Source organism: Lobosporangium transversale, assembly GCF_002105155.1.
Source record: "Lobosporangium transversale strain NRRL 3116 chromosome Unknown BCR41scaffold_62, whole genome shotgun sequence".
NCBI lineage: Eukaryota > Fungi > Mortierellomycota > Mortierellomycetes > Mortierellales > Mortierellaceae > Lobosporangium > Lobosporangium transversale.
In genome coordinates this window covers 24,495-38,387 of record NW_019029040.1, presented here as the reverse complement: position 1 = coordinate 38,387, position 13,893 = coordinate 24,495, and the positions used below count along the sequence as shown (strand labels likewise).

Genomic DNA, 13,893 nt, shown 5'->3' with positions numbered 1-13,893 from the left:
CCCCGGAAGTCCCTCTTCTGGAGGATCTTCTTTAGAGAGTCCTTTTCAGTTTTTGCCTCTTCGGAGCTATCCTGAAAGGCTCCTCCACATGACATTGCTGCAACGACTGAGGCCAGTCAGCCGAGGCCCACTGGGCCAGCACCAAAAGCCCAGGTAGGGGATTTCACTGCATATCGTTATAGATCAGGCACTAAGGTCTTCAGGGAAGCTCAACACTGCCGGTTGCGCGCATGGCAAGCTACATTAAATGATCCTTCGTTTAGAGCCTTTAGCATGCCCATACTTCATTACTACATTATACAATCCCATTTTAAATAAGTTTATACACCATTTCTCTCTCTCTTTTTTTTTTTTTTTTTTTTTTTTTTTTTAAAAAAAGAGATAAGATATAAGGAGTGCATCACACATTACTCATTACCAATCTACATCTTCTGAAATAAAGAGGAGCGGGGATAGAAGTTGGATTTATTATCATGCAGACACACAAGGCAAAGACCCCAAATTAAAGCTCTTTCTCAACGGGGGTTCGTGAAGGCTATGCCTTGGATGTACCAGAATAATTGATAATAGCGCGGATACTATATACATATAAATTTTTATAATACAGAATTGTTCAAATGTAAATAAACAAAGTAATTGAAAAAAAAAAAAAAAAAAAAAAAAAAAAAAAAATAGGATTGACTTACCAGTCACCATCGTGCATAACATCAAAGGCCTTGTTGATATCATCCATGCCAAAGTTATGGGTGATGAACTCATCAACCTTGAGCTTGCCGGTCAAATAGTCTTGGACGAGGCCTGGCAATTCACTACGTCCCTTCACACCACCAAAAGCAGATCCTCTCCAGACTCGACCGGTCACCAATTGGAAAGGACGAGTTTGGATCTCCTGACCCGCAGCAGCGACACCGATAATAACGGATTCACCCCAACCCTTGTGGCAAGACTCCAGAGCTGCACGCATCACATTGACATTACCTGTACAGTCAAAGGTATAGTCCAAACCACCATCGGTGATCTCAACCAAATGCTGTTGAATGGTCTTACCCTCGGGAAGCTCCTTGGAGTTGACGAAGAGGGTGCATCCCATCTCCTTGGCCATTTTCTCTTTCCTGGAATTGATATCAACTCCAATGATGGTTGAGGCACCGGCCTGCTTGGCACCCTGAATGACACTCAAACCAACGCCTCCCAAGCCAAAGACAGCAACGCTATCACCCTTTCCAACTTTGACAGTGCGTGTGGCTGCTCCGTATCCTGTGGTGATACCACAACCCAACAGACAAACCTTCTCCAAAGGAGCCTCTTCAGAAATCTTGGCCACAGACACTTCACAGACAACAGTGTACTCGCTGAAGGTGGAACAACCCATGTAATGGAAGATTTGCTTTCCGTTGCAGGTGAAACGGGAGGTGTTATCAGGCATCAATCCACGTCCCTGAATTTCACAATCAATTTTTTATTATAAAAAAAAAAAAAAAAAAAAAAAAATCAATAAATGGACGATGGTAAGGAAACGTCATAGATGAATAAAGTTTGTCCTCCAAGAGTCATAGTCGCAACTTTACCTGGGTTTCGCGAACCTTACTGCACAAGTTTGTCTTTCCACTCTTGCAGAACTTGCATTCACGGCACTCAGCAGTGTACAGAGGAATAACATGATCGCCAGGCTTAACACTAGTTACACCCTCACCAACTGATTCGACAATTCCACCACCCTCATGTCCAAGGATAACAGGGAAGACTCCCTCAGAGTCTTAAGAAGCAAAGGGAGGGGGGAAAAAAAAAAGTTAATATAATAGTACAGCAACTAAAGGTGATGACAATGCTTTAAAAATACAATAAAAAGTCTCTTACCAGAACCAGAGAGGGTATAGGCATCTGTATGACACCTATTCAAAGATTCGCATTGTTTAAAGTGTCGATCGACAATGTTAAGGTCCTGAAGTCAAAATGAACATTAGGAATATTTGGAATGATTTATAGGTGACCTACACTCCAGTGGCAACGATCTTGATACGAACTTCGCCAGCCTTTGGTGGGGCAACTTCAACAGTTTCGATACCTTTTTTTTTTTTTTTTTGCGTGTTAAATGTGTATTATTAGCAATTGGGCATAAAGAAAGGACAAAAAAATAATAATAATAATAAAAAAAAAAAAGCTTTCAAGTCAACTGGGAAAAAAGTCATACTTAAAGGCTTGCCAGCCTCCCAAGCAATGGCAGCACGACAAGTGATGGGCTAATCGGATCGTTTTTTTTTTTTTTTTTTTTTTTTTTTTTTTGCATTCAAACATGTTAGTAAGAATAGACAGTTCAGTTACACCTTATAGATGTTAAATGTTTCAAATATATCTAAAGAAAGTCAATACCTTTCCTGCGGTCATTTTTTATTTGTGTATTCTGGTGGAATGAAGAATGGGGGATCAATTCTTTGAATGAGCGTTTTGGCACCTTTTATGTGTACGAATTTCCCTGGGAAAAATTTACATGGGAGGACGGAATTGTATTAAGGGCAGGCTCTCGCTCTTGATGAATGAACGCGTCTTGTGTACAAATCCGAATAGTTCGTAGAGAAAATCTTGTAATGACATCCACTCAATAGTGCTTCTTCTTTGCCAGAAGGGAAATTTATAATCTTGCTAGTCATCCACTACAACTGCTTTTCAGAAGGAAGATGGTGTTCGTCTAAATATGCGAGTACTATCGTATATTTCGCATAGATTTGTAAAGATCATTTTGAATGGGGGAAAAACTTTTCTCCGAGCCATGTATTCTCGCGTCATTACGCGTCAACCGCGAAAACATGATTTATTCCGATTTTTTAAATATTTTATTCAAGTCCCACTCTATAACAAACTCGATGCATCCTCATCTACCCTAGTTATTGATCCTTCATGTCTATCTTCTACGCTCCGGACATGTGCTTCTTGTTCTTGCCTTTGCTCTTGCTGCAGATCCATGACTTGTTCAAGGCCAGCAGCCACATTTCCAACACTAGTAACTGTGGATACTGTTGGGGGTTCCAGAGTCGATTCTGGTACCTGTGTTTCAGGTACAGAAGATGGTGAGGAAGACTCGGGTAGGTCGCTCGCTGTAACCGCAGAAAACAGGTTCTTGCCTACGCCCATCATTAGAGCAGCATAAGATGATCCTCCTTCAGAGACTGGAGGAGGAAAGATCTCTGCCTTTAGGTTGGGTAGAAACTTATTAATCCGGGCCCATGTCATATTCCACAGACTGTCGGGTCTGTTGGCAGTTGCCTCGGTGAACGCTTCTGATGTCGACATGACTAGTAAGCAGTTCTTGAGCGACTCTGGCACGGCTTCATACTATGTTAGAACAAAAACAAACAAGAGAGTGGCGTCAGTTCAGGGTATAAATTTAAAAAGGGATGCACACATGTGAATATCGAACATACCAGCTGTTCACTTTGCGCTGTTTGCATGAAAGCATCCATGTAATCCAAGACATTCATCCAGAGAGCTTTTAGACCCCCCCATTCAAGCAGTCTGAAGTAATAATGCAAGAATGTTTTACAGACAATTGAACAGGCCTTGCTTTTTGTCTCTTCGAAACCAGCCGGGTCCTGCTGCACTACTTCAGGTCTCAACAGATCTTCCAACAGCTTGAAGAGCACCTTGTCAAAGAGCACCACCCATTCGGCGATTTTGTCTGTCACGATCTCTGGCAATAAAAGTGCCCTCTGAAGGTAGATCATAGCATGATTGCGGACATCCCGACACGGATTAGAGCACTGCTGAGTCAATCCCACTAAGATAGGGAACCAATAGGCAGACCATGTCAACTCTGGATTCATCTTTGATTCAGAGATAAGTCGAGGAGCCTGACTGTGCAGCTTGTACAGCATCTCCACTGCCTTCTTGGCCCTGTCCACAGCACTAGCCTGTGCCTTCGATAGATGACTCTTGTTTCCGCGTTGTCCACTTTCCTGTTTCATAGAACCCTCTGCACCAACTGCACCCGCCGCAGCAAAGCGGATTAAAAGGTCAACACAATCTGCGTAATTCTCTACGCTTACATTCTTCCCATCATTCTCTGCCACAAACATGCTAATGGCCTCAAACGAGTACTTGGCAGCCTCTGGATGGTTGGAAGTAGAAGACAAGAGTGCGAAGAGAACATCCCAATTCAAATTGGGTCGGACACATGATGTGTCAGCTTTCAAAAGGGTCAACACGCCTGCCATCATTTGCTCCGCAACCTCAGGAACAACATCAATAGGTAATCCAAGTAATAGATCCAGAGCATCGAGCACCTCCTTGGACATGTCGTCGTTATGAGCGAGGCGAATACACAGCCTAAGCAGACCTACAACAGCACGCTCTACAAGCAATACACTCTGAGAACCAGCCTCACGGATAATGTCACTCAAGTGCTCAAACACAATGGGCCACAAAGCCTGCACGCGATATCGATTCTGAACAGTTAAGCTGATCATAAGTTCCAAAAAGAAAACATTAGCTGGGTTGTACAACTTGGAAGTTGGAGGTTTTGTCGCTTTTGTCACAGAATTTCCATCCGCAACAAACTTGATAGCCTCCATGAGATGTGTCAGTGGCAGGTCTTCTAGCAGTCGAATATCTACAAAGAGTTCCTCCAATCTGCAAGCAGCGACACAATCAGCAGTACAACGAGTTGACTCGATCTCCTCCGGTGTGGGTTCCTCGCGGACTGTTTCATACGAATATGAGGATGATAGTAGGTATGAGGAGAGGGTTGAAAGTAGAGAGCTATCCTGGCGAGCTTTGTCTTTTACTTCTGCAACAACTGGGGCCTTTAAAAGAATCATGGTAGTTCCTGCTAAGAAGTCTTCCACTTCCAGCATCGATCCTGGAAGAAGGTTGTTGACAAATAGATTCTTAATAATCTCCAGAATGGGCTTCCAGCCACTCCGGATCATATTTCCGTGCTCGTTTGCTACTCCAAATGCCACGACTGCAGCCAGTTGCCCCTTGTAGCTCTTGCCAAATTGTACCGCAAGGTTAGAGACGGTTATTGTGGTGCCCTCAACGACGACATCACGGTTATCGGCGGGGTTATGTGGAGTGTCCAGCAATCCAGTCATCCTTGCCAAAGACATTGTTATGCGGTCAAAAATATCCGGAAGTTTGTAGTGGGCTGCCAAGGTTGCACACTGATAGTATCCTGTCAACGACTTTTGCAAAGTTGCATCGTCTTGAGCCATATTAAATGCTATGAAACAGTAAAATCCAATAAAGAATATCGGGTAAAAGTGAATACCTTTCACTAATACATAGAGATATATCGTAGTACAAGAGTGATCAATTCTGACTGCCCAGGTAAACATACCGTACGAAATAGCAGACATAATGGGTTTCCAGGATGACATAAACAATTCTTTGTCGTACATTGCTGTATTGGAGATGACAAGGGGTCCTGCAGTCTCTGCTCTGCGCAAAAGCTCCTTCCAAGCATAGTTGAACCCAAGTTGGCCTTCATGCTCTTGAGGCAGCACAATCTCACGTTTACGGATAGCTTCATAGATCTCTGCTAGATATTCGGGAGGGAAGTCTTCGCCGGCGTTGACTTGCCTCAGATTCTTGATAAACTGCTCAAGTGACATACGCCCTTTGACTCCACGATTGTGCTGATCCGTATTTAGCATAACCACAGCAAACCCAAGGATAAACGCAGCATCCTGTGACGCAATTTCCTTTGGCTTAGTAGCAAAATAGGTTGCCGCAAAAAGCTCCATGACGCGCTCGATCTGTTGTGCTTCACCAGGTAGTCGGAAGGTCTCCAGAAGTTCGCGTAACGACTCATCGAGACGTTTCTAGACATTATTATTTTAATGTTAGTTATTAAAGCTCATTTTACTAATATACCCTTTCCTTAAAATAGAGGCATGGATGTCAACCTTACCCCATGGAAATCAAAAAGCTGAATAAAAGCCTTCAAAACTTCAGAATTTGCTGGCTTTGCGAGATATTCACCCAGCAATCTTTTACTCAAGCGCGTACTGCTCTTAAGGAAATGGGCCACAGCTTCAGGATCATTCAAGCTTGAAATCATTCCATGAGCTAGTCCACATAAAAGCGTTAAACTTCATTGCAATACTACGTGCTTTTAATTACATTAGCTGCGACATGGCAGGAATCATATACCTTCCAAGTACGCGAGCCCTGCTTTCGGGCTTTCATCGAATTTGGCGGCGCCCTTTACTAAAATCTCCTTCTGTTGCCGCCGCTTGAAGAGTATGTCAAAACTCTCATATTCTCTATCAAGAGCTTCGGCTTCCTCCTAAAGATCAAATCAGGGATAAGTTAGCAACTCGCGGGTACAAAATATCCTGAAATGATCAATAAGCATGATTTGTGCGTCCATACCTTTGGAATTGAAAGACGATCTACCATATGGTTGATAAATAGTAGTAGTGAATCCATACAAAGCATATGAGAGTTACTTGCCGAATAGGTGGTCGACTCTGGGAATGAATTCTAGGATCAATGCAAAAAAAAAAAAAAAATCGAATCAGAGATACATCTTATTTGCATAGTCTATCATAAGTATCGATGTTAAACCTACTCTCGTCAAGAACTTAATCATATCCTGAAATAAATCACCGCAGTCCAGCCCGCAGTCATAATTAACCCAGAGATCAACCATGAATGTAGGTGCGCGAGCAAACTGACCTAGACACTCTAGAAGAAGCTCACGGACCTCACCCTGGGCAACAGTCGTGTCCAATCTCTCCCCTTTTGAGCTCTTCAGCGAGGGGTTAGGGGATCCCGCTCGTGAACTGCTTTCTGGTTCAGGAGTGTTGACGATAGAACGAGGTGGATCGCCAAAATCAGGGTTGAATGGCAGAGGTTTGAGTGCAGACGCTGGTGGGCTCAATCGGTCCAATAAAAATGAAAGGAAGAGCTCCTGCTGTAGCTTAAGGCTGGGCCTCATCGTATCAAATACTGTTGAAATAACTCGAAGCGTCAAAGTCAAAATCGGGATATTATCTGTCCTAGCCAGCTAGTATAAATGTAGGAGTCGCCAAGGATTAGTCAAGCTATATCTACAATGAATAGGTTTAGTTCCCTCAATAGGAAATGACTATACCTGGAAAAGATATTTGCACATGTCATCGGCAACAAGGGACATGAGCGCTGGGAATTTGGTGATACTGCGCCCGCCGACTTCTAGAGCAACATCGAGAATGCTCAATGCCATCAGACGCATTCGATCCGTATGCTGCTGGTCATGAGGATTTAACAATGAGATCAATACACGAAGAAGTTCATGAATTGATGGCAGCCCGTACGACTTTGGTGCTATGAAGGTGCGAGAGTAGGGATCCTATGATCAATTATTATGTATTAATAGTAACACGCACAAAAAAGAAAAAGAAAAAATGCTGGACACTCAACGTACGCGCCGCCTCCGGTACAATCTCATTGGAATTTGGATCATTGCTCATTGCCTCATTGCTCTTTGCGATCTCTTTGGCCATTTCGGATAGTAGCGCCTCGCCTTCGGTTTCTACCGTTGATGGGTTATGGCTAATGGTGAGGTTCACATGCTGCGTATCTCCCTGAATCATGGCAGTCTGAACCAAAATAGGCTCGTTTTCATCCGCATTTCCTGATTCTATCTTATTACCACCCGCCGCGACTATAGCCGTCTGAAGCCTGTTTATGATGTAAAACGGATTATAAGTGGAGAGAAAAAGCCAACATGATCTGAAATTACACTCATCTCTTGAGTTCAGTTTAACCTTACTTTTCAAACATGGCTTTTGTAATTACGGTCATAGTGTGTTCTGCAGACTTTCGCAGCATTTCTAAAAGGTTGATGAGTAGCCCCCATGGTTGCTGTTAGACTCCAGTTTAGACTGTCTCAAAAAAAAAATAAAAAAATAAAAAAAAAAGACATCGATTGACTTACCACTCAGTTGCACTTGGCAGCACATACTGAGCCCTGTTTCGATCATAGAACATACTGATTCGTCGCTCAGGAAGTCGCCAGGACCGCTAGTCAATGCAATACGCAATACCTGAAGAATCTTTAAAAGTACAATTTCATCCGATACTGAATCGCTTGCCACAAACTTGCAGTGCGTTGCTGCTACTGCCAAACGCTGCATTGCATGCGACACGTTTGGTGATTCTTCGTCTATGGTAATGGCATTAGTCAGCTACGTGTCAGCCATACTGCCTAAAAAAAAATAAAATAAAAATAAAACAAATAATGCAGTCTTTTAACACTAATATCATGAATAGATACATACTAATGATCTTGTACGTTAGGAACTTTTCGACAGAGCTAAGTGCTGCGCCCGTAATTGGTCCATTCGTGTCACCAGACTGGATCACCTCTAGAAATGGATCTAGTAATGCAATTGCATCCATGTCCTTGACAGCTAGAAATACGGGCATGTAAAAGCGTTAGGCGCTTTGTTGGGTAACTTTGGAACTATCTATTTGTCCTTAATTTGCTGCATTGCCTGCACAGTTGTTTACCAATTGTTGTAGCGAGACGTGATCGAAGGTCATTAAATCCAACCATGAGGGGGCTCTCCTATTTAATTCAATAGCGATATTCATCGTTGAGGGCTCTGTCTCTCGATCTGGGTCCAATAATGATTTATGTCCAAGATATAAAACGTGTGTGTAAACGATACCTTAGCACGATAGTTGCCATCTTTTTGATTTTCGCGTCCCCTAAGGCCCATATTCATGCCTAAACTTCCCATGTTGAGCCCACTAACACTCATACCAGACCAACGCGAGTTTCGTCGCATTGCACTAGTAACTGAGATAATTTCGGCATGGACTAAATGTGACCACTTCAGTTCACATCCAGGATTGTTGGTACTGTTCTCTGTAAGGCTATCGTGTGTTGTTCGCTGTGTGATAAGCCTGCTGCCGAGAGTAGATGAAACAGAGGAGGAGGATGGCGGCAGTGAAGCAACGCTTGGAGTGCTTGCTTCTGTAACAACAGATGATTCCAAAGTATTCTGTGCCTTTGTTGGCATGGCCGAAGTTACGCCTTCCGTCATTTATACTACAAAAACAATGCTGTCTTTCTATTAGTCCTGTGATGATGGGTCGTATTCGTTGATTCAATTCCGGTGGTTTGCCCTTCTCAGTCTTCGTGTCAAAGGTTATGATGCAGAGGAGCAGAAAAATAAAGAATGTAAACAGAAGGATGAAAAAGAGTGGTGTTGTCTTTTAAAGTTGTACTACAAAATATACATTAATGCTGTTCTAGTGACAAGTGTGTCCAAAGGACGACTGTACACGTGGCACAGCATACGTGGAATGCGCCTATCAAATTAATCAGTGCTCAAAGTCGTAAACGCGTTTATTCTTTGAACACAGAACCTTCCTACGTGGTCATCGCTGCTCTAAGCTCGCACGCAACAGTTTATCCAAGAACTAGCTAACCTTCTATTATACTTTCTAGTTGGGCTCAATGGGCTGAATACCTCAGGACAGCCATACCGGTGCTGACTGAAATACTTTATCAATCAACATGAAAATTTACACATTTATTCAAGAAGATGTTGCAGTTGATTACCGAAGTTTTTGAAGTGCATTACGTGAGGGAAATAAAAAAAAAATAAAAAAATAAAACTTTTTTTTCCAGTTGGCTGTTTGTTTTAGTATTTACCAAGGATACTCACCCCAAGGCGGCCATTCGAATCCAGTTTGGCTTTACTCTAACAAGTATATTTTCTACATTTTAAATAATTTTAAAAGAAGCAAAGCAGAAATGGTGAAGATGTCTGGACCAGCATGGCATCTTCTCTGAGAACCATCATGTCGTACTCCGTTATCCACGGAACCAATTATTTACCCTTGCAAAAACGCGTCCTCGTCGTCCAGAGCAAATGCTCTCGAACCTTTTATCTACTCAGTAATTATATATATTCCATGCGGCAGATGAGCCCATACAACACACCTTAGATTCGATTGTTCTGCGAGCTGCTGAGGTCATAGACGGCTCGGGCATGATGAGTCCCGTGGCCCACACTGATGGCGACCTTAGTTCCGAAGCAGAACTCTCAAGTTTAGCTGATGGCATTCTTTCAAGGTTTCACACCAACTTCCCTACGTTCGAAAAACGGAGCACTGTGGCAGCGAGGAACGCCGCGTTATTTGTGAGGGATGCCATTTTGTATATAAAATTATCCGATGCTATCAAGACTAGTGATATTGGGCGCATCGAGGAAGCTACAAAGTGGTTACCCATTATACAATGCTCCTGCATTTACAAGGATTTTTATTTATTTTGCTGTGTCATTCGAAGTTGGTATGAAGTAATATTAATATCGACAAACCGTATCGGGCAGCATCAACAAAACGACGAAATGTTGTCCCGTTCATTTGGTCGCGACAAATTGAGATATATCTTTCTATACGTTACGGCGACGGTGAGCTAGCATACTATATAATATTACATCCCCAACGCCAATGGTTTTAAAATATAGTCTGGTTCATTTGGTGACGGCACAGGGCATTTGTTATGGTTGATATACCGTTATAACCCTCCATGTGGCACGGTCATTGGGCGAACCCCCTTGTTTCTATTCTCCTTGCGCTATTGCGCTATTGTGAATATATGGCTCAAAGTTCCCCGTCGGAAACAAAGTTAATAAAGCTCACTGTGGGTGGCCTGCTCAAGCCTATAGGGTTTAACATCGCTTCTTAGAGTATCAAGCAAAATCCTTCTCAGACTGGAACATGCTGAAAATTAACGTGAGAAAGATTCCACACATTAATAAAGCCAAGGCGTTTATGACTCGATGGTCTTCAACTGTTTTTTTTTTTTTTTTTTTTTTTTTTTTTACTTTTACGATTGTAGTGTTAGATCGCTACCAGATTTCATTCATTAGATGGGCTTTGTGCAGCAAACACATTGGTTATCGGAGTAAAACAAAGAGGGGCATCTCCTATACCGCTCCTTGTAGTTTTTAAGGAGTAGCTTGTATACGGGGTGGATAACAAGGTATATATTAGTGTATGTTAGTGATTTGCGGCTGTAGCATTTTCATTGTTCAAGTATAAATATGAACCTCAGTCCTTCTACACGATACTCCAGCTTCTGCCTTGTCAAAAACTTTGACACTCATTCGTACATAGGCCCACTGCCGTCTAATCTCAAGGTAAAGCATCCTTTCACTCTCTCTATATTATATTTTATTTGTTGTACCTCACGTTCGCTTTCCGTCGTTTATTTTTTGCCTTCCTCTCTTTCTTCGTGCAGCCGTTGCTGTCAATCGCTATAGTGAAGTTCATCCTGGTCTCTTAGAGTTAACGTTATTTTACTTCCTCGCACATTGCAAAGAAACACACCATGAAAGCCTTTTTGAAGCTCTCCGTGCTGCTCGTAGCTGTACTGTCAATTGATGCTGCGCCCACTAACGACGCTAAGACTGCCATGGCTTCAATGGACAGCAAGATTGCCGAGTTTTACTTCAGGGGCTGCGCTCCAGAAACTACCAAGATCACTCCATTGGGGAATGGCGTCACTGAGTACACATGCACCAAAAGCAAGGCAGCGCTAAAAGCACGCGCATTTTCTAGTCGCCATACCTTCGGGACCAATCTGTTTGTATCTACATCCAGCGGAGGCATCAACGTCAACATTGGTGGAAATGGTGCCGGCGTTAGTGGTACCATTTATGGATTCCGTTATTCTGGTTATGTTGACTCTGCCTGGGAGACGTCCAGAGCTGTGGTTTACCCAATGAAATCATCTATCGACGAGGTAGTAAACCTCCCCAAGGCATGCTCTAGGGATGGTCACTTCTGCTTTGACACGTACGAAGGAGTTTGCGCGTTCTATTTTTCGAACAGAGTCTGGGAAAGGTCTTGCCCAGTTCTTAAGGTCATTGAATTTTCTGTTGATCCCTAGATGTCTAATTAATGCATCTGCCCTGTAACCACTCGTCGTGAGCCTTTTCGCTACCTGTCATCTTTAAGCCCTGACTCCCAACCCGACTACCCACTCAAGATAAAAATATAAAAATATAAAAGTTAAAAATGAAATACATGTTTATAATTTTTCAGAGCCTTAAGCCTCAGGCTTTGCTCTGGTAGTCTCTTGCATTGCTAGGAAATTCGATGCTACTTTACAGACTGCACGGTAAACAACTAATAAAGGACATTTCCAATATAATATTACTTTTATACATATATATATATGAAGTTTGGGGCATACGCATTATACACTATCAGGCTAAATTATCTCCATTGAATTCCTATATGTAAAAATTTTTCTCTCACTTTTTATAAACTAAATATAGGCCCTGCTAATATTTGGCACAAATAATGTCCTAGGATCCTCTAAATGCACTATTGTATAAATGTTATGCTTTCAGGTTCGATTGGATAAGGCTTTTTTAAAATAATGGTCGCTAGGAAACGGTTTTTAACAAAGTGATTTGGCTTCTCTACCAAATGCGAGAGCAAGTTTTAGTAAGGAAAGAGAAAGAGAGCGTTACAAAAAGATTATTAAGAAAGAAACAATATCGAAAGATCGAATGTAAAAAATGGTCTCTATCAGATATTGTTATCAAAAGGTAAGGAATATGCTTATCATGCCCAATAAAAAATAGATTGACAAGGTAAAAGCAATGTTACTTTGTTGATTCTGAAGAATATAAACATACTAAAAATTTATTACATCTTCTAATTATGTACTACGTTAGCGTGTCTCTCCATTGCTCTAACTGCTTTCTGCCTCCCCTACAACCATGCGAGGAAAGGAAGGGGAAAAAAAAAAAAAAAAAAAAAAAAAAAAACCAGATCCACAAAACAGTCTACAAACGGCTGAAAAACAAACTCAAACAGATGCAAGAGCAACGTCAGCAAACAGATCCAGAAACAGCTAAAAAAAAAAAAAAAAAAAAAAAAAAAAAAAACGCGACTCAAAGAAACAAAATAGTCAGCAGCGACCACAACTAAGCCAAAGCAACAGTGACTGTAGTTAAACCAAAACATGATTAACCAATGCCAACTTGTAAAAAAAAAAAAAATCTTGCGCTAAGACCCTGGCTGTGCTTTGGATCAGAATGTAGTACAGAAACAGTAGCATGCTAACGCCAACAATAAATATTAAAGCACAAAACCAGATCTAATAGCTCTATGTCCTATGTCTGAAGACTTGATAGATGAATATACGTGATCATTATGGATGCAGACGTCAGGTAGGAACCAAACTTGACGATAGTGGCCATTACTAGGCAAACAGCTGCATGAACTTATTCATGACCTTGAAGAGCAATCCAACCAAGCTCGTAGCGAGCTTCATGTTGTTGTATTCTATGATCACCCACATATGTACTAGGCAGCATCTTTCACCGACATTTGCATATCATGGTGCAAGAGTTAATCCAGCTGTAGTTTTTGGAAACAAAACATAAACCTACAACAACCTTTAGAAGACACTGACTAATCAATGAGCCAGAGATGCGTTCGGATCTCATATGTATTGTGGATATATTAGAACTTCAAAGTCAGATACAATATAGGTCCTCGGCTTCCTGTGCCAGGTTGAGAAACGTCCTCAGCTCATTGTAGAGTGCTCACAATTCCTTGAACAATACCTTTTTGCAGTATCTACGTCATCAACTACATATAAGAGACGAATCATGATTTTATGGCATTGAAGAGAGGTCGATCACCTTGTGAAGCCAATGAACAGTAGTGTATCTCTCTGTATGAACTATTTTATTTCCTCTATCCAAAGTAGCCAATAGGCATGTAGATCTCAAATTTAAAATTTCGAACGTTACTCCTTAACGAACGGCCATGCTTGATACACACAAAAGAAGGACTTTTTTGCGTTTCATTTTAACCATCAACTTGCCCACTTTACATTTGTGATGTATAGTTTGCTTGACTGTCAAAGAC

The 13,893-nt window shown here is 41.8% G+C and overlaps 3 protein-coding genes across 3 annotated transcripts; 1 reads left to right on the top strand and 2 right to left on the bottom strand.

Moving 5' to 3' along the window:
* Positions 1 to 401: 401 nt before the first annotated feature.
* BCR41DRAFT_328726 (S-glutathione dehydrogenase) lies at positions 402 to 2,434 on the bottom strand. Its single transcript, XM_022021708.1, has 7 exons — positions 2,371 to 2,434; positions 2,192 to 2,240; positions 1,996 to 2,065; positions 1,858 to 1,892; positions 1,569 to 1,756; positions 687 to 1,438; positions 402 to 578 (listed from the first exon to the last, which is right to left on the bottom strand). The coding sequence occupies exons 1-7, from the start codon at positions 2,383 to 2,385 to the stop codon at positions 536 to 538; spliced, it is 1,152 nt and encodes a 383-aa protein (XP_021876183.1). The 5' UTR covers positions 2,386 to 2,434; the 3' UTR covers positions 402 to 535.
* A 380-nt stretch (positions 2,435 to 2,814) lies between these two features.
* On the bottom strand, positions 2,815 to 9,192 carry BCR41DRAFT_342440 (hypothetical protein). The gene is made up of 14 exons (XM_022022289.1): positions 8,655 to 9,192; positions 8,494 to 8,551; positions 8,262 to 8,393; positions 7,919 to 8,146; positions 7,754 to 7,814; positions 7,406 to 7,662; positions 7,094 to 7,305; positions 6,569 to 7,006; positions 6,370 to 6,480; positions 6,148 to 6,283; positions 5,906 to 6,063; positions 5,333 to 5,816; positions 3,420 to 5,215; positions 2,815 to 3,330 (listed from the first exon to the last, which is right to left on the bottom strand). Exons 1-14 carry the CDS (start codon positions 9,030 to 9,032, stop codon positions 2,848 to 2,850), a joined length of 4,932 nt encoding a protein of 1,643 aa, XP_021876182.1. The 5' UTR covers positions 9,033 to 9,192; the 3' UTR covers positions 2,815 to 2,847.
* A 2,140-nt stretch (positions 9,193 to 11,332) lies between these two features.
* Positions 11,333 to 11,893, top strand: BCR41DRAFT_375167 (hypothetical protein; the record flags this gene model as incomplete). The annotated part of the gene is made up of 1 exon (XM_022026924.1): positions 11,333 to 11,893. The coding sequence occupies one exon, from the start codon at positions 11,333 to 11,335 to the stop codon at positions 11,891 to 11,893; it is 561 nt and encodes a 186-aa protein (XP_021876181.1).
* Positions 11,894 to 13,893: the final 2,000 nt, after the last annotated feature.

Excerpts from the sequence above, each read along its gene's own strand:
- BCR41DRAFT_342440 (XM_022022289.1), bottom strand. The coding sequence starts at position 9,032 with ATGACGGAAGGCGTAACTTCGGCCATGCCAACAAAGGCACAGAATACT. Across the intron at positions 6,064-6,147 it reads AGGGCTCGCGTACTTGGAAG|CTCATGGAATGATTTCAAGC; the intron begins GTATATGATTCC and ends TATGTGGACTAG. Across the intron at positions 5,817-5,905 it reads AGCTTTTTGATTTCCATGGG|AAACGTCTCGATGAGTCGTT; the intron begins GTAAGGTTGACA and ends AATAATGTCTAG.
- BCR41DRAFT_328726 (XM_022021708.1), bottom strand. Across the intron at positions 1,757-1,857 it reads CTATACCCTCTCTGGTTCTG|ACTCTGAGGGAGTCTTCCCT; the intron begins GTAAGAGACTTT and ends TTGCTTCTTAAG. Across the intron at positions 579-686 it reads GTTATGCACGATGGTGACTG|TATCCGCGCTATTATCAATT; the intron begins GTAAGTCAATCC and ends ATATGTATATAG.